Genomic DNA, 21,074 nt, shown 5'->3' on the forward strand with positions numbered 1-21,074 from the left:
TGCACGATCCGTTACAGCCATGCGGATAAGATGCCTGTCATCTCGACTGCTAGTGATTCGAGGCCGTTGGGATCCAGCATGGCGTTGCGTATTACCCTCCTGAACCGACCGATTCCATATTCTGCTAAAAGTCATTGGATCTCAACCAACGCGAGCAGCAATGTCGCGATACGATAAACCGCAAATGAGATAGGCTACCATCCGAACTTTAGGAAAGTAGGAACGTGATGGTACGCATTCCTCCTCCTTACACGATACAACAACGCTTCACCAGGCAACGTCGGTAAACTGCTGTTTGTGTATGAGAAATCGGTTGGAAACTTTCCTTTTCTCAGCACGCTGTAGGTGTCGCCACCGGCGCCAACCTTGTGTGAATGCTCTGTAAAGCTTATCATTTGCATGTCACAGCATCTTCTTCCTGTCGGTTAAATTTCGCGTCTGTAGCACGTCATCTTCGTGGTGTAGCAGTTTTAATGGCCAGTAGTGTATAATGGGTTTATAGTAGCAGCGTACAACCTGAGGACAAGAAAATGTATATTCCTATACTAGCTGTATACATGGAGTTAACAGATATCAGAGTAAGTTTGAATTACTCATGACATGAAGACTTTTAGAAGTCATCGTCTTTCATGAGTAAGTGTATCTTTTGGCATGCAAAAACAATTTGATCGGTAGGTCGAAGGATCTGGGCGACCCAGTCACACGTGAAGGAAAAGAGAATCAAGTATAAACTTCTGCTGGAGAAGCTTGGCTACTATGTATAATCTGACGCATATGAACATTAGCTGGGAAGTATTTTAGTCATAGGTGTAAGCAATGACAGTCAACATGTTATAAGAAATGTCGCCTTAACAGCACAACTTTTACTGTACCCCATCTAAATTCAGAACTTTCATCAGATACAACTCGAAAATGGACTTTGCATCTGAAGCCGGATGTGGTATAATAAAATATATACAGCTAAGGCGACATTTTGGATATGTATTCTATAAGCAGTTGCAGTTGTTTAAAAGTAGAGAAAATTGGTGTGGAAGTCAAGTGGAGTCGTTGCCAGTAGATGCCTGGTGGAGTCTGACCTGGTCACTGCGACACATGCGGCCGATACTTAACAAACATTGCTTTTCCTCATGAGCAGTTTGGATATCACCCTACAGCCCAATCTGGAATCAGACTTTCACTCTACAGCGGAGTGTGCGAGGATATGAAGTTTCAGCTTAATCTGAGTACACCAAATGGCCATCATCGGGTAATGAAACTTACTAAAATGTGAACATCAGTGTCCGCCTGCATCTCTTCCGTTTCAAAATAACAACTGCCACTATATGTGCTCCGAGTTAGTTATTAAAACAATTATCTTATTATTGTTTTCTGATAAATCTTAGTTGAAAGTTGTTAACTGGTTGAGAACAGGTTTTCTAAGCACGGAATTTTTTTTAGCAAATAAATAAAAAAAATTTGAAATAAAATCAATTACGATACACTTCAATTAAACACCGTAACTGACATATCTAATCCTGTTATTTTATACTGATTACTAATAATGTATTCAAATGCAATTTTTATAGTTAATAAAGGTAATTAATACCAATCACTTCTTAGCAGGATAGTAGCACATACATAGCCATCGACATATCAGTACACTTCCAAAATAACTGCGGATTCTCCTGATCATATCAATAGAGCTCAGAGTATTTTACAGGATAATTTTTCTCTTTTGTGCCACTTTTGTTCCTCTTAAGTGCCTGATATGCATTCAGGAAAACAGGTGATAGTAAACTAGAAACAATGTAAAGAACACACAACCTAAACAACTGCATAATGGTAGACAAAAATGTTCTTCATTTCATCCAACTTAACAGATTTGCACACACATTCCGACAACTGATTAATGTGCTCAGTAAGGGTTGTGACCTCCTCTGGCAGCAATACAGACCTGACAACGACGGGGCATGCTGTGAATGATATCAATAATCTCATGATGAGGCAATAAGGTCCATTCTTCCCGGAGAGCTGTTCGCAAGTCTTGAAGAGTAGTTGGTGGATGTTGAAGTGATGCAACCCGTCTTCTTAGTGCACCCCAGACAAATGAAATCGGGAGAGCTATCAGGCCACGCCATGCGTGCAATATCTTCTGTCTCCAAGAAAACATCAACCGCTCTTGCTTTATGAGGTCGATCATTATCGTCCATCAGTACGAAGTCTGGGCGCGCGCTACCTGGCAACAACCTCACATGAGGTCCAAGGGTCAAGTCGCAATACCTGACAACAGTTAAAGCTTACTGATTCACCCATACAATTTCATGAAGAGGTACAATTGAAAGGAAAACAGCCCTCGGTCACTATTTTTAACAAATTAACCTGGTTTCAACACTGCTAGGAGTGTTGAAACCAGGTTAATTTGTTAAAAACAGTGACCGAGGAATGTTTTCCTTTCAATTGTATCTATTCACGGTCTCTGAGCGTGCAGCCATGTACAAAATTTCATGAAGAGGTGTTTATGTGGTCAATGTAATCCCTGCCCACAACGTTGGGGATCTTCCTCGATATCGATCTCTTTCCATAATGTTTGGGTCCCGAAATCGTGTTCCACGTTCCCTCCAGATGCGAATCGGGACTCATCTGTAAAAAGAACATTGGTCTACTTATCGACCGCCCAGGTGACATGTTGACGACCCGACTCTAAACGTTTACTTGTGAAGACGCATCAGAGGTACACATACAGCGGGTCTCTAACAATAAAGGCTACTGTGTAGAAGCCTTCTGGACAACGTTTGTCTCGATACAACACGTCCAGTGGATGCTGCGAGGTCATATTCCAGTTGCCGTGCAAAGCTGACGTGGTACCATCGTGCCCTTAAATCCAAGTAACGGTCCTCTTTTTCTGATATCACACGTGGTCGGCCCTGCCCTGGTCTTTGTGACACTGTTTCGGTCTCTATAAATAATGTTGCCACATCCAAGAAACAACAAAGTGATTCAAATTACTCCACCGGGCCTCATCAGTTTGCGACTATCTTGCTTCCATTCTTCTTATGGTCCTCTACAGTATGGTAGGTGTTTTCTTCGTGCCATACGTACTGTCGGTGACTGCATACACAGCGATTGTGGATGTGGGACTACCCGACAAACATTATCCCGTTTGGTAGGTGCCCTGACGTAAACGTTGAAGTGGTTGTCCATTGACTGGAATGCCATTTTCCGTGCAGAAGACGATTGTACGGACATCTGTTCACACACACACACACACACACACACACACACACACACACACACTCGTTTTGTACCACCCCGATTCCCAGAACTCCTGAAGATAGACATTGACTGTGGATATTGTATCACAGGCACAGTCGCTTTGACTGTTCAGGGATGTCACTAAACCCGTCCAAAGATGTAAAAACCACGCACGAGCAGCTCCTATTAGACGGAGGGGGTCCGACAGCCGATCAGTTCCAGTCATTCCACCAGGAAGGAGGTACACGGCTCGTGTTTCCCGTAGTTCAACCATGCCTGGCCGGGTCAATACCGCGGTTCGAACGCGTCCGCATTGTTACTTTGTGCCAGGAAGGGCTCTCAACAATGGAAGTGTCTAGGCGTCTCGGAGTGAACCAAAGCGATATTGTTCGGACGTGAAGGAGATACAGAGAGACAGGAGTTGTCGATGAAATGCCTCGCTCAGGCCGCCCAAGGGTTACTACTGCAGTGGATGACTGCTGCCTACGGATTATGGCTCAGGGTAACCCTGGCAGCAACGTCACCATGTTGAATAATGCTTTTCGTGCAACCACAGGACGTCGTGTTAAGACTCAAACTGTGCGCAATAGGCTGCATGCTGCGCAACTTCACTCCCAACGTCCTTGGCGAGATCCATCTTCGCAACCACGACGCCATGCAGCGCGGTACAGATGGGCCCAACAACATGGCGAATGGACCGCTCAGGATTGGTATCACGATCTCTTCACCGATGAGCGTCACATATGCCTTCAACCAGTCAATCGTCGGAGACGTGTTTGGAGGCAACCCTGTCAGGCTGAACGCCTTAGACACACTGCCCAGCGAGTGCAGCAAGGTGGAGGTTCGACACTCTTTTGGGATGGCATTATATGTGGCCGACGTACGTCGCTAGTGGTCATGGAAGGCACCGTAGCGGCTGTACGATACGTGAATGCCATCCTCCGACCGATAGTGCAACCATATCGGCAGCATATTGGCGAGGCATTCGTCTTCATGGACAGCAATTCGCGCCCCCATCGTGCACATCTTGTGAATGACTTCCTTCAGGATAACGACATCGCTCGACTAGAGTGGCCAGCATGTTCTCCAGACATGAAACCTATCGAACATGCCTGGGATAGATTGAAAAGGGCTGTTTATGGACGACCACTCTACGCCGAATCGTCGTTGAGGAGTGTGACAATCTGGACCAACAGTGCCTTATTGACCTTGTGGATATTATGCCACGAAGAATACAGGCATGCATCAATGCAAAAGGACATGCTACTGGGTATTAGAGATACCGGCGTGTACAGCAATCTGGACCTCCACCTCTGAAGGTTTCGCTGCATGCACATGCAATGTATGATTTCCATGAGCAATAAAAAGGGCGGAAGTGATGCTTATGTTGATCTCTATTCCAATTTTCTGTACAGGTTCCGGAACCTAGATGATGCAAAATGATGAAACACTTGTTTGCGTTGATCTCCTTTCCAATTTTCTGTACAGGTTCCGAAACCTATGTGTGTGTGTGTGTGTGTGTGTGTGTGTGTGTGTGTGGTTAGGCACAATGCAGTAGTAAATACAAAGTATAAGATACAATAGAGATTCTTCTGGCTATAAAAGAAAAAAAAGCGAAGAAAGTGAGTTTGTAATTTACAGCATTCTATATATGTTCTGTTTCTCTTTTAACACTTATGAATGTCATACATTTAACTCAGCAATGTTCCCGTTTCTCCAGTTGTCTTCAAAGGACACGAGAAAAAACCTAAAATTTGTATCCATATTTGGACCAATACTAGTTTATATTAAAATGAGCTACATTTTTATTTACAGTTACATAAACAAAAACAACGAAACCTATGATTTCAATATTTTTCAAGATACTGTGCCTTTACAGAAAAATAAAATATTTCTCAATGTTCTTGAAGCTTACTGCGCCAAGAGATTACACTGTGTGTGCGTGTGTGTGTGTGTTGTATTATAATTCTCACGAATTCACTGTACTCGCCACCGAAATCCGTAACTAGGAGTCGGCCAATATTTGATCGACTGCTTCGTCAAAAGCCTCTTTAGTTCACCAACTTAAATTAACGTCTGTTAAAATCAGTTTCATCTACAAAAGATAATTACTTGATATTTTCAGTTTCTCTGATACCAATCATTTTACAAGTGTTTACTAAATTAGCTGATAACACTTCGTTAAATTTTTCATTTATAGTTTTCATTTAGAAATTACGCCTGAAGTTTTAAAATATTTACAGTCACATTTCATTGAAAGAGAGTCAAATTTTGTGGGACCAGCTTTGTTTATTAAAACTAACATAAAACAAGAGAACCATGCGCTGAGCTACCTGAGCTGTCTCAGTTGAAGCAGCGGTTTGTAGTCCACGTTTCTGACGACTGCTTTCTCACAAGAGATAATATTTTAATTTATTATGAAATATTTGCGATAGCGACTTGAACATGAACTACTTTTTAAACGGGTTGCCTGGATAGAGTCTAATTTCATATTTTCTCAGTATTAAACGCCATTATTTGACATTCATAGAGATAAAATTCGATTCAGTTTTTAATTAGATATTTCTTTAAATATCTGTACCATTCACATGTACACCTGTTTTAATCAGTTTGTTAGAAACATAATTTTCATGGGCCATGAACTGACCGTCTGAGAGGGAGTAACTGCTGTATTAATAATTATAGAACTTTACAGCTGTCTGGCCTTATTTAGGTTGATAAAAGCACATAATTCGGGAGTCATTACGATGTTATAGCTGGTTTCGCGTACAGTCAGTAACGTAACAAGCCGCAAGTTAGAAGCAACTGCCTCAACTGAAAGTGATCATTGTGTGGCGATTACATCACAGGTGGGAGCATGACACCTCTACGCTGGAAAAGAAAGTGAATTACTAAAAGATGAATATGATATTCATGGAAGTCGTTGGCATGACGATATAGATTTTATACATTTAACTATCATTTCTAGATCTCAAAATTCACACCGTCATTAATTTTTCTGAAACTGTTAATGTGTACCACGCTGTATACGTCTTCAAAGATAATTTCAATTAAAATATGGCCATGTGAGGTACAGTTCTGTTATTGTGATTTGTGGTTGCTACATCTCTGGAAATCGATCTGAACGCAGGACTATGGAGATAGCATGGCTGGAGTTGGCGCTGCCGTACGCCCCCTAACAACTCCAATAACACCATCCTAGGTGGATAATTTGGCAGAAGATGTGACCATGTTGCCTAAAGAGGGGCATTGCCGTTGATACTCATTACTGTGGAAGTTATACTCGCTGTCGTGGCTCGATTGTGCGTTGGACGACAGCCGAGTCGCACTTCTGTACTTCGTTTATGAGCACCCTTAGGAGTAGTAGTACTAGTACTGTCTATTTGCTACACAACCGAACCATCTTCCCACTTTTAACGTGGCGAACTTGGCGTAGCTGTTGTTTCGGGGAAAAAAACCATCGCCCACCCTTATGTACAGGAAAAACAACAAGTGGTGCAGGAAATTGAAATTTCATGTGATTTATTTTTGGTTTCTTGATGTAAAACATTGTAGGTACAAATATGTCGTAGATAAAAAGAACTGGAGAAAGATGCCTCAAGCTGCTGATGCTGACGGTAGCTAGCAATGCTGAAACTCCATGCAGGCAAACGATTACGAGACTACGTACGCGAAGGCGACCACTCCAGGCTTCGCTGATCGTCATCTGTTACATTTAACAAACACTTTGAAAATACAAGTAGCGCTGTTCGTTTGTCGAATTCTGCTGGTTCCTGAGCTTTCGGACGAGTTTAATTTCGCATAAGGCTGGTGCATGGAAGTTGTTACATAAGGCAGTTGCATAAGACAGTCCTGGTGACTGTGGAGTTGGTTACCAGCTGGGTAAATCGACCTCGGAGAGTTATAACCGTAAGGTTTTCACATCAGGTTAAAGCATTTTCGACGGTTGCAAATATTACCCTGTTACAACGAGTAACATGCAGGGGGGATGGACAAAAATACGGAAACACCAAAAATACATTACCATGGGTGAGGTGTAGGAAAACCGGTGGCACCAAAACAGTTTTCAGTTGCCTAGGGATGGGTAATTAGAGGTAATGTATTGTTTTTAAGGGAATATTACTCCATTCTTCCTGCAAAATAGATAATAGATGATAGCGGCCATTATCCTGTCCAAAGTATACCACACAGGTTCAGTAATATTGAGATCTGGCAACTGCAATGACGAGGAGATACGACATTTCATCCTTGTGCTCCCAAAACCATGTTAGTGGTGTGGTAGGACCCTTGTGTTCTTGGGACACAGCATAACCATTGGGGAACACATATAATACCATAGGATGATCACATAATCCTTGGCAATGGTGCGACCGTTCAGAGTAACAATGAAACCCATGAAACACGATATAGGTGACCTAATCATCACCATACCCCCGCCATGTTTACTCTTGGGACGTTAACTCGGCCAGAAGTTGATCACGCTGTGAAACAAGACTCATCCGAACAAATGACATTCTTCCATTACTGCATAGCCTAGATTTCATAGCTTCGGCAGCACGTTTCCCTTTTACGGGTATTTGCACTACAGATGAATGGTTTTGGAAGTCTAGCTCACTCTACAAGTCCCTTCGTGTTGCTACTTCTGCTGACAGGGTAACATTCAGTTCTGTAGCGAGTTTTGCAGCTGTCGTCTTCTATTTTTCGTCACAATCCTCTTCAATGATCGCCCGTCACTATCATTCCACACACACTCTCGTCCGGTTTGTGTCTTAGAGAATGAAGTCTTTCTGCTTTCCCTGTATGCGGTAGAAATCTTCGATACGGTACCATTTGAAGTGCCAACCACTTTGGCTGTCTTGGTTACGGAAGCATCCACCATACGACCACCAACAATTTGCCCATGTTCGAATGCACAATGCACCCAGAACATTATGGGTGCAAAGGGCTTTCTTCGTGATATATGTTCGTATTAAAGAATGCGAATCACTTTTACCCTCTACCGCGATGGTCAGCAATCTCGCTGCATTCCTTGTAAAACCAACAATGGAAGGAACATTCCGTTAGGAATTGGTTGGCAATGATATAAAAAACATCGTCGCTGTGTGATTGTTTCTAAGTCTTCGCATTAGTTCCCTTGCGGGTTTAATGAACGTACAGGGTCATAAAATAAATCTCAAAGGGATTTCGTCTGACGTAACGCACACTGTGGTTCTAAAACCTAGAAAGGCTACTTCTTCCAATTTCTAAGAGCCATAAATCTCTTCTAAACTCGATGGTATATGGAAAAAGAGGTCTCCCACAGAATAATTGTTAAATATGGGTTAGAATGAAGACACGAGAGGAACAAACGAAAGGGAACCTCTTTCAAGATTACTTAGGTGCAGACACACAAGAGGTCTGTAAGGCATTTCAGTGTATCGTATACCTTGTAAGTAGGCTGTTTATGTTTTCTTTATGTAAGTAGGCTTTTTATGTTTTCTTATTGGCAACGTTACGTAGCACTCTGTATGAAAATCATTGGCTGTGCTGTGTGCAGTCTGTGGCTAGTTTGCATTGTTGTCTGCCATTGTAGTGTTGGGCAGCGGCAGCTGGATGTGAACAGCGCGTAGCGTTGCGCAGTTGGAGGTGAGCCGCCAGCAGTGGTGGATGTGGGGAGAGAGATGGCGGAGTTTTGAAATTTGTTATACTGTATATTATGAACTGCTATGTATATTATGGTTTTTCAACACTATTAAGGTAAATACATTGTTTGTTCTCTATTAAAATCTTTCATTTGCTAACTATGCCTACTAGTAGTTAGTGCCTTCCGTAGTTTGAATCTTTTATGTAGCTGGTAGTAGTGGCGTTTGCTGCGTTGCAGTAGTTCGAGTAACGAAGATTTTTGTGAGGTAAGTGATTTGTGAAAGGTACAGGTTAATGTTAATCAGGGCCATTCCTTTGTACGGATTTCTGAAAGTCAGATTGCGTTGCGCTAAAAATATTGTGTGTCAGTTTAAGCACAGTCTTATATAATTGTTCAAAGGGGACGTTTCAACCTGTTATCACTACACTGCTACGAATATTTTCCCTCGAATCTCCTCATCCATGAGGACATTCTTTCGGACGTCCTGCGTTACGTGTTCAGGAATTTCGTATTTGCTTGAGCAGGTATTTCAACCGCAACTCACTTTTGAAGTCGTAGATAAAACATAGTTAATTGGCGCACTTACGAAATCCGAGAGCGCCACAGAATCGTCAGTGGCGAGGTCTGAGTAGTTCACGGAGCGAAGGAAGGCGGCCAGCCGCGCGTCGCCGTCGTCAGTGTGGTTGCCGCCCTGCGCCTGGAAGCCGAGCGCCTCCGCCATGCGGTACGCCCTCTCGTGGGGTTTGTCCGTCAGCGCCCAAGGGGTCGTCGCTACCCCACTTTCCATGATTGCTCCGCTGAAGAGCCCTGGCAAGAAATTTCTCCCTAACATTAAACATCAACCATTCCCACAGCGAAGGAGTTACGAATTAAATTAGTATCCTAGTGTGGTGTATTGAGTATATATTGTGCATTCGTAAGAAGAAAATAACCAGTATCATATCATTCTTTCAGTACAACATTCACGAACAGTACACCCTCAAATTGGTGATCATCGGAAAATAAGATTACATACTTAAGTCCGCAAGCAAACGATTAACTAAGAGACGAAGGATAAGTTGGGGAAGGAGAAACTAGAATTGCAACTCAACAGCGTTACTTTTACATTTGCGTGTGTTGTTGATTTCTAATATGATTAATTACAGATTATTGTGGGGAGAGAGATTTTATCAACTCATTGTAGATCGGTCATGCAAAGGCTGAGTCCTTCTTGAGTATGCTATATTTCATTATTATGAAAAGAGTAGTATTCTACCAAAGAAATGAGAAAGCCATTACGCCATATAGTCTTGCATTTTTTGAAAGAAGACAAGGTGTTCTGCTCCAATCTATTCCGTTTAGGCTTCTCTGGAGTCAAGTTGTACTGTTTACGTGTGATATAGTGTGATTTTTATCGAGGGTGCATTGTATTACACTGCGAAAGATGCAGAGCGATACCTAAAAGTAGCCTATGGTTTGTACTCATGCAATGGTGCTAGAAATAGAACGTATTATCTATACGTGGGCTCCAGAATACAAGGTAATCTGTTTCTTTAGTTTACGACCCGTCGAGCTATACTGCAATAGTGTGATTTCTTTGGCAATCGAACGAGTAATTAGCACCCGTGGTTATGATCAGGGATTTTCTCTGCCTCGTGATGACTGGGTGTTGTGTGAAATCCTTAGGTTAGTTAGGTTTAAGTAGTTCTAAGTTCTAGGGGACTGATGACCATAGATGTTAAGTCCCATAGTGCTCAGAGCCATTTGAACCATGTATGATCAACCTGAGGCAGATCACCTTTTATTTAAGTGTTGTTTCTGATTCTTGATCGCGTTTAGCAAGCCAGCAACTCATTCACGAAAAGGTTTTGCAGTTTAAATGTTTTTCTTTTTTTTATCCGCGTTGAGGAGCAGGTCATAGTATGATTGTGCTAAGAGAACAACGTAAATATTGCAACATTAATCTGATTATTCTGCGTGGAATCCTTTATCTTTTTGGTATCAAATAATAACTCTGAATCTGAATAGCAAATTTCAGTTCTTTGCAGCTATTTCGCTCTCTTCATGAGTCTAATTAAAACATTGAAAGTACTTTTGCAAGACAGTAGCACTGAATAGTCGCGTGGCTTGCACTGATGGCTTATGCGGAGGTACTTGCAGAACTATTATCGTCTTTTTAATTCAGTAGATAGTTTAGTTCGGAACAACTTTAGCTCCGAACAATTAATTGAAATACCAAGGCTTTCTTAACATTAGTAAATTATTTTCAGACTACGGAAGGTAGGTTTGCATCAAGAGTTCCAAAGCAACAGATGTTTCGTCGCCTCGTTATTACGCTTTGTGATAACTGTATATCATAAGGCTACCAAAATCATAAAAGATCTTTTCAGATGCCAAGAGAACTCCCGTTGCGTTTTGTATATGTGTGTGTGATGAATTATTCCTGTGTAAGGTCGTACGGCGTAATAATATTGTATTCTTTCAGATTTACTCATTTGTATAGTGAGCATCTTTAATCAGGGCCGTTTTAAGTCCACTACTTTCTAGGGAAATCACAACCTGTTTAACAGATACCATGTAAGTAGGCTGTTTATGTGTTTGTATGTTGGCAGCGCTATGTAGCGGTTTGCATTAATAACTCTGACAGCGCTGTGTGCACTCTGAGACTCTGTGGCTGGTCGGACTGGCTGTTGGAGGTGAACAGCCAGCCGTGATTAGTAGTCAGCAGTGACGGAGGTTAGAGGTTAATAAATAGCATTGTTGTAGGTTTGCAGTATTAACGCGAGCGGACGGTCTGAATGTGTATCCATCGTGGAGATCTATTACTGATGATTATATAATTTTTTTGAGCTGGTTGCCACTTGATTAAGGTAAAATCTGATACATACATTGTTTGCTCTGCAACTAAATCTTTCCTTTGCTAACCACATGCCTATTAGTAGTTAGAGCCTTCTGTAGGTAGAATCACTTATTCAGCTGGCAGTATTGGTGCTTGTATCGCTGTAGTTCGTGTCATGAAGATTTTCTGTGAGGTAAGTGACTTATGATATGTGTGGGTTATTGTTAGTATTTCTTCTTACTCAGGGCCATTCTTTTGTATTAATTATTTGAAATTAAGTTATCATTTTTGGAGCAGTCAGATTGCATTGCGCTAGAATATTGTGGGTCAGGGTTGAAGTGATAAAGACAATCAAAGAGAGAGCACGTTCACTTTCACTCAGCAATTTAAGTGAAAGTCTTTATTAAGAAGTTTGCCGGCCTGAGTGGCCGGGCATTTCTAGGCGCTTCAGTCTGGAACCGCGCGACCGCTATGGTCGCAGGTTCGAATTCTGCCTGGGCATGGATGTGTGTGATGTCCTTAGGTTAGTTAGGTTAAAGTAGTTCTAAGTTCTAGGAGACTGATGACCTCAGCTGCTAAGTCCCATAGTGCTCAGAGCCATTAGAACCATTTGAATTAAGAAGTTTCAACCATCTTAAGATTGTTGTAACTTCAGTTTAATGACAATTACTAGCTTCATTACTTTCTTTGAAATATTTGTAAATTAATGTCATTTAAGATCTTGTTAGTTTCATTGTGGTACAAAAAACAATAATTGCATTTATTAAAAAATATTTTATTAAATGTTCTAAATCTAATCAACAGATTTGCTTTCCAGTTTCGTCCGTTGAGAACATGGCGACTGGTATTAGCAAGTAGAATTATTTGTTTTCAGGAAGAAAGTTCTCAACGTGAGTTAGTATTGCTTCACGGGTCAGAGATAAATGCTGACACTTTGGAAACATTAATCTACAGAACGATAACTGTGGGTAAGAAGGGAAGTGTCTACTTTGTTTTTGGATATAAAAAGAAAGTATCGGGGAGAGGCAGTTCATTGACTTCAAAGGTCTATAAAACCAACGGCAAACTTGGACACAAGGTATGCCAAAAAACCACCTACACCTGCCGGTACCTACACTCTGAATCTCACCATCATACGACTCAGAAGCGTGTCGTCTTAACAAATGCCATTTGCCCGAATCCACTGCACCAGTTATAAAAAAAAGCAATATCAAACAAGAATTGAAATCTATGCGTAAGGCCTCCGGAGCCACCGGGTAGGACGGTAAACCAATAAAAAGGAACCGGGTACAGGAAATGAAATAAAAGAACAGATCCCGTGGTACATTTAGCTCACCTTCAGGGCGTCAGTGATCGAGTGGGCAAGGTGCTTCACAGAGGAGGCATCAAACCAGTTTTCCAGACTGACTGGTGGATCCAGTATTTGGTAAGGTCGGCTGAAGGTGCGATTAAAGGCTTCAACGTCACAGGTGAAATAAATTTTGAGAGCTTTGACACCTACACTGAGGAAACCGGTAGGCCTGTTGGTACTCACCTAGCAGAGCGTGAGCACTACGTTCGGTTGAGGCGGCACAGCAGATCAACACTAACGGAACACCACCGTAATTCCATACTTAAGAAACAGATGTGGATGCATACACGCAAAATAAAAGAAGCGATTGACATCCTGAAACAGCATGACAACATCAGTAGAGGAGATGACTACAGGCGCTAGGAGTTCTTTCTGCCAACGATCATGATATGACACACCACGTATGATAGAAGTTCAGTGGTCTAACCGCACACTACATGAACCGACATGTATAATTGGCATCATTTCTCCTCATGTTCCCCAGAAGCTGATTCGTAATGGGCATTCATTCACAACGCGACTGGTCCACCGTCCCGCTCGCCGACCTGTCCGACTGTGAGTGGATACCGGCGACTGCTTGCCAAACCCTACCTGGTTGCGCTGACGGAAGTTGGGTTGGCTGCTAGCAGTCGAGGCAAGTAGGTAGAGGTCCTCTGATCGAACCAACGGACGTAGACCACGGATCCGACCGCGGACTCATCGTCAACGAACAGGTGAACAGGTCGGGGCAGACCTGCTCAACGGACAGTTTGGCGGACTCGTCCGCATGTGTACGGTGGCCTGTAGAGGCCGATTACCAACAAGCCGTGTAATCCACAAATAGTCTGCTTCATATCGCCTCTCTGTCTCCTAATACCGATCAATGGTATTTCAGGCCCAAAAGAATCAAAGAAACCTGACGTGTGTGGTCTTGTTAAATCAATACATTGAAGCACATGTTACCCACCAATTTAGTCTTTCCCTGAGGAAACCTACTATAATAGGCCAAAACGACTACTGTAGTATTTTAACATTTTAAGTGCTTTAGAACACGCTGTGTCAGTACACACAGAAGAATTTTAATGAGATAGTTGAAAGAGGCTGTAACAAAAACAAGAAAGAAACTGAAGTATTTATGTAAGTTTACCAACTGTACTGATACATTTGCTTTTCGTATCTTGTTTAGGAGTCTTCCAGTTCTTGAATAAATGAACGTGGTTTATGCTCTTGACTCCTTGACAGGTGCTCACCCTTGGTCGCCGGTGAGAGAAAGAGGTGTGACACGGAGGAGCCACCCGCGCTTTCCCCGAAGATGGCGACCCTGCTCGGATCTCCCCCGAAGGCTGCGATGTTCCTTTGTATCCATTGCAGCGCCAGCACCTGGTCCTTAAGGCCCGCGTTGCCCGGGATGTCGTCGTTCTGAAGGCTCAGGAAGCCTGCCGCAAGACAACAGCATTGCCAGATATATTTTGCTTCATAACATAGACTATCAAACGACTGCAACAGTGTTTATGCTACAAAAAAGTTGCTTTACATCTCTCTTTCTCGAAATCCGCCATAAAACCCTAGGAGATTCTCGTCGTATCTAAAGTACACCATGTAAGCATATTGTCATATCGCTAGCTTAGTTGTGGAGTATCTTTGAGGGCAGCCTCGTCTGCAGAGTTGAGCGCGAGACACGATTCTGTTATGTTGAGCAGTGTGTAGCTCTGCATGAGCGAGGCATTGTTAGTGTGGAAGTTGAAGTGTTGCTACAAGTGCTATTACAGTAAAGTGATAAAATAACCAAATGATTCAGAGGAAAGTGCGTCAAAGAGTAATTTAAAAATGAGCAGTGTTGCTGATAACTTATTTATGTATCCTCTCGTTGCGTGTCGCACAGCATCAATCATCCGCGCCGTATTCGGTCTCCCAGAATGAACTAATGTAATAAAAAAAATAGTTTCAATAAAAGAGTGCAAACAAGTGCCAGTGTCTTGTAGTGAGCGTGAGGACGTGCGTTCGATCATCGCGATCCGCATTATCAACAATCAGGCGCGACGCGACGGTTACTCGCACGCACGTACAAGTGAGAACTGAAAACTGAAAAATTAACTTTACGGACAGTGTTATAACATTACTGGCGTCAAGGAGGACTGGTACCAAAAGAAATCTGTGTATGCGTGGCGAGCGTAAGAACTTTCGTTCGATTATTCGGCTTTCGCATTATCAACAATCATCCGTGCTGTGTCCGGTACGCGTACGCTCTTCCAAGTGATATTGTGGACAGATAATCATCAAGACTGTCAATTGGGATAAACATTTACGACTTAGAGTGTAAACAATGCAACCTGTGATTTCCACATCGTCTCAGAATATAGATGTTCATGCCAGACGTAGAACAGTGTTGTGCTTAACGTTGAGTGGCTCCCCTTACTCGCTTGCTCATTTCGACAGATAATTTCAGGCAAGCCAGCAGCAATGTGGAGCAGAACAGTACGACCGCCGTGGGATTATCAGGTACGTGGTGTGGACAGGTCGCACGGTCTAGAAAACCAGAAGTGAAAACAGTTTAAGGGTCCCCCACCCATTTGTACTCCCGGGCGTGTTACAACCAGTGGCAAGATACAACTAATACCTTCACTTTCCAATGTTACTGAAGACAATGCCACCAAAGTAGAGTTACCAAACACAGTTTTCCGAAATTACTTCACGAAAGAAGACGACGTAAGTAGTGTAGAATTTGAATAAAGAACAACTGCTAACAACAGTAAGTTAAAACCAGGTATCTTCGGTGTAGTGAAGCAGCTTAAATCGCTTTATAATGGCAACGCCTCCAGTCCAGATTGTATACCAGTTATGTTTCTTTCAGAGTACGCTGAAATAGTAGCTCCATATGTAGCAATCATACACAACGGCTCGCTTACCTATAGATACGTACCTAAAGACTTGAAAGTTGCTCAGGTCATTCCAAAACCCCAGAAAAAAATAAGTACAATCCACTAAATTACGGATATATATAGCTAACGTCGACTTGCAGCAGGATTTTAAAACATATACTAGTAGGGGGACAACCTTCGCGTCAGCGCACGTTGCATTGTTGACAAATTTATTCTAGATTGCGGCGATGACGTAATCCAAGACGGCGGCATGTAGACTTGGCAACAGCGCATTACGTCATCCAAGATGGCGGCTTTTGGCAGGAGTCCAATAGTGCTACCTCCACTAACCTAACCTCAAAAAAAATGGCGGGAAGTTTGAATTTTGGCGGGAAAATAGTTCAATTGTGCTACATTCACTAACCTAAGCCTCCAGAAGAAAAAAAAAGTTTGAATTCCAACAGGATAATGTATGCAAATACCGTACTTGTCTTTATTATTATTATTGATTATCATTCATTAACATTCATTATCATTCGTTATCATTCATTATCATTCATTGTCATTCATTATCATTCATTATCATTTATTATCATTAATTATCATTATTATCATTCATTATCATTTATTATTATTTATTGTTATTGACCTACCTCCACTAGAAAATTCCCTCCAAATTCAAATTCCAACATGATAATGGCTGCAAAACCTTACTTTTGTTTATTATTCATTATCATTCATTACCATTTATTAACATTCATTATTATTCATTGTCATTCATTATCATTTATTATTATAGGCCTACTTCCACTAGAAAATTACGCCAAATTCAAATTCCAACACGATATTCTCTCGAAAACTGTACTTCTACGTATTAATATCATTTATTATTTATTCAAGATGTCCGATTTTCTCGGTGAGAAAGCCATTCTCCTACATCCATAACAAAAATCTATCACAAGTTCAAATCCCCAACACCATAATTGATCACATGTACAAGCTTTCTCCGTCACTTATATTTTTTCACAGGTAGCCTATCATAATTGCGTCAAATTATAAACTGCATTTATAGTAACGTAATTCACGTCCTTTGATTTTGCAGGGGGGCGGACTGAAAACTTTATTTCAAGCAGCTTGTTCTCCAACACAGTCAGCACACACATCTTTGATATCGCAGTGCAGTCACCACGACGTCCGTGCTCCAACTGAATTAGTTCAAATACTCGCCACCCCCTGGCCAGCACGCCGAGACACTGCCTACACTTGTCATGTGAGGCGCCCGGCCACTAGTGCGAGGGGCGAGCCCAGCGATCGCTCCCAAGTCGTAAACATGTTTTTGCTGGATACGCTGGAAATTGTCGAATTTGACGTCACAGTGGCCCCTTGTCCGCTCACCACGTGCATTCGTCGCCTCCACACGTTTCCCCCTAAAATTGACTCCCTCGGAGTTGAATCACACAACGGTCGAACGTTTCCCTGCAACACTTCCGGCACCACGTTCAAACCTGTCGATGCCGACCTCACACAGCCGTTCGCCACGTGTCCCTGTGCGAGTGGGAATGCAGTGCTACACTTTTGGCGGCAAAGTTTGCTCGACAGTGGAATCCGCTATGACTATATAACAGCACGTTTGGACCGCACTAGAACGCCCGCTAATTGACTCTCTCTAGCGCGCGTGTGTAATAACTGTACAAATGCTGCGCCACCGCCCCACTTACGTCACACACCCTCCACACACGCGACGCACATGGCCTTCTGTAAATAACTGGAAAATGACTCTTTATTTCAGACATTACGGTCATGCAGGTATGTTCCAACTGACTTCTCCATGCTCACACAGCCAAACTCCAGAGCGCAGCTGACGTATGCGCGGCCGACTGAGCCCACTCCCACTCCCTGGCCGGCTGACATCAAGCAGTTTACGGTGCCCGCACAGCCCCCACGGCCAGCGCGCCAGGTAGCGGCGGCGCCCGGCGCCACAAACGGTTGGCCGCGAGCACTTAACACCAGACACGATGTTTCCTGTCGACCGCGTGCCGTGCGCGCTTGCTCGTCGCGAGAACGCTCGCTAATTCACTGTCACCACCCCGCTATATCAAATAATTCCATGCGGCGGCTAGCGGCGCCTGTGTGTTCCGCCACAAACGGTCGGCCGCGCCCGTGAGCACTTAACACCCGACACGATGTTTCCTGTCGACCGCGTGCTGCATAAAGGATACGTTTGGCGCCGGAGTTTGACCGACAGTGGAATCCACCATGACCATATAACAGCGCGTTTGCTCGTCGCGAGAACGCTCGCTAATTCACTCTCACCACCCCGCTATATTAAATAAATCCATTTATAATTTCATATACATATTCAAACGTGTTCAACTCCCTAATATCAACTACTTTTCGCGGACCAGAACGCCACCTCCTCCTCCTAGGAACCAGCGCCAAGTTTGAAATCTGCCAGTAAACAAAGCTCACTTGCGCTTCTGCCACCAACCTAAGAAAATTGTTTCAAACTAAGCCACCAGCACTCAACCTCTTCCTACACGTTTCTGGTAAACGGAATGTTTTTTCTACAGAGTTGGAAACTTCCTTGACGTCACAACGCGCGATCGACCACGTGGCTCTGTCAGACAAAGAACGCTCTCACTAAGTTAACTGATCACCTGATTCTCATTATTCAGCCTACATGCTTCGATTATCTAATCCAGGATCTTGGCGAAAACACACGTCCGTACACATGAACCATCGCGTGCACCTAACTTCGTACCTCCGCAACTGAATGTAACAAAGTCCACATGACTATTTAATTAATCTGATCAATTAATTAACCTCTCTGATGCGGAAAACTACCACGTCCACCTAGACTTGGAATCAATTTTCGCCACTGCCACACCCACCTGGACTTGAAATAAAATAGTTAAAGTCCCTACCGACCACCACGTCCTTTTACCGACCCATGTTCATTGGCTAACATGTACTAATGCTTGCTTCTGTTTACTAACGTGCACTAACGTGTACTAACTCACATTAACTTATATCACATTCTGTCTAAACAAATAAGCCAAGCTTCAATTCTGATGATCAGTTCGTGTTTCGCTACCAAACACAAGAAAACAAACGAAGCCATTAACCTAAGTCACCTGTGATGACTCAAAATCGTATGCTTTGCCTCTCTCACACACCACGAGCGCGAGACCGCCCACATCACAGTCTGGACCTTTATACTAGCGTCGGACATACTCCTGTATAAATATTCTAGCTAAACTATGACCCTAATACTGTTGTTCAATCCACACGGTCCAGCACATGGCCAGAGCACACCCCCAGTACCTAAGCTGAGAACATTGCTCGCCCCATCTTTAGTTAACCGCTGAGAGACGGAGATATGCTGCAATCACATCCCTCGCGCTCTCGTAGCTACTCACCTCCACAATTCGATCTAACACACCCTCCAAGTAGAAAAAATAACAACCAGCTCGAACTCTCTCATATTCTATATCGTCTCACAAATACTTAACCTACATTTTATTTACGCATCGAGTATACCTATCACATACAAAAAACACTCGTCCTGATATACCTGGTGTCATGTTGCTCAGTCGGCAGACACGCAAACAGCTCCTAATTTCAGTGCACAATATCAAACTGCTCCTAAATAATGCAGTACACATAACTGTAAACACCATCAGTACTCGTAATCTGTCCAAATAACGCACAGCAAAGTAACTCAACAGACACGCGCAATCAACCTATCCCACATTAAGTCACACGTCCGACAGCTCTCAATTCGCTCAAAGGCTTCTGTTCGACCCTTTAAACATGACTTGATGACAGCCACATTCACACTGAACACCTGAGAAATTCATATCACCTACACGCCGAACATGACTATCCAAGCCAGGCCACGCGAGTCGTCTGTCACCGTCTTAACTCAGTGCGGCCCAGCAAACATGTTAAAGCAGCATTCCATTGCTCGCCGGCCTATATGTGACACATGTCCACCTTCACATCTGTTGTCAGAATAGCCGAGAGCGAGTTCACACACACACCGTTCGCACACATCCCAGCCCTTCTCTCCCCTCTCAATCTAAAACGATCATTTGAAAACTAAAAAGAAAAACAAGAGCCCAGTCAACCTCTCCGAAATTGTATAGTGCCCCCAAAAATAGTTAACGATCGCTTTCGTGTTTTCTAAGCTTATTTGTAAATTAAAATTCTTACCTTAACAGAATTTGTTCACCAAAATAATACTGAATGCGCTCCCCACCTCCTACCTTTCCAGCTCTCAACATAGGCAAATGTTCTCAACCCTCCTGTATCCCAGCACAACCGATTAATCATTCTTATTCCTTCCTATCGAATTTACTGGTCTAATTTCCTAAGGACCTGTTATCGAAGTAGCATCCTGCTTTTCTTTCTGATGCTTCCTGTGCTTACTTTTACAGAGATCGCTAAATTACCTCCACAGCCCCCCCTCAATCTACACACACACACACACACACGCATACACACACATACGGTCATTCTCTCTACTCATCCCATAACATAAGCATTAGTAACTTTACAATCCATTATATACAAACCCTACACAATGTAAACCACATTAACTTTACAATACCCACTACATGCCCCAATTCTCTCAATTCCTAAGGAAGCACTGTGAACCTGCTCTTTCTTTCTACACACGCCACACTCAGCGGTAATCAGCCCTTCTGCATCAACGGACGGAAGTCCCTCTCAGAACTGTTCCACAAATTCGGCGATCGCTTCCCCTCAACACAAATGAGTTACTCTCTATTCTTCTTCCTTGCCTGCTCGCTTTTTTTCTACAAACTTATTCAGACTCATAGACTACAAGAACACACCATTTTTTTTCTAAGTACAGCATCCTTTAAACCATTCAACAACTAGAAACAAACAGACCAAATAATTATATTCGCACTCTCCAATACCGAAGTCGTTGATCTCATTATACTTATACAGTTAAATCTTACGATCGCGGTCTCATTTGATTCGCATTCCACAATGAGCTAAGTATCGGAAATACACTCTCTTGACCGCTGTTACTTTGGAAATATCTCTACCGTCCTTACGACTTCCTCTCTACTCGTCACATAACATAATCAATATTAACTTTACAGTGCAGTACATACAAACGCTACACAATGTAAACCACATTAACTTCACAATACAGTATATACACATTTGACACAAAACAGT

At 42.8% G+C, this 21,074-nt stretch overlaps 1 protein-coding gene across 1 annotated transcript in view; it reads right to left on the reverse strand.

The window, feature by feature from the left end:
* The window catches only part of LOC126095097 (cholinesterase 1-like), a 100,573-nt gene that overhangs the window by 40,964 nt on the left and 38,535 nt on the right, over positions 1 to 21,074 (reverse strand). The window contains exons 4-5 of the mRNA XM_049909793.1: positions 14,253 to 14,438; positions 9,441 to 9,661 (exon numbers count right to left, since the gene is read on the reverse strand). Of these exons, the coding sequence (XP_049765750.1) occupies positions 9,441 to 9,661; positions 14,253 to 14,438 (407 nt within the window). The remainder of the gene's footprint in view (positions 1 to 9,440; positions 9,662 to 14,252; positions 14,439 to 21,074) is intronic.

Source organism: Schistocerca cancellata, chromosome 8 (assembly GCF_023864275.1).
Source record: "Schistocerca cancellata isolate TAMUIC-IGC-003103 chromosome 8, iqSchCanc2.1, whole genome shotgun sequence".
NCBI classification, from domain to species: Eukaryota; Metazoa; Arthropoda; class Insecta; order Orthoptera; family Acrididae; genus Schistocerca; species Schistocerca cancellata.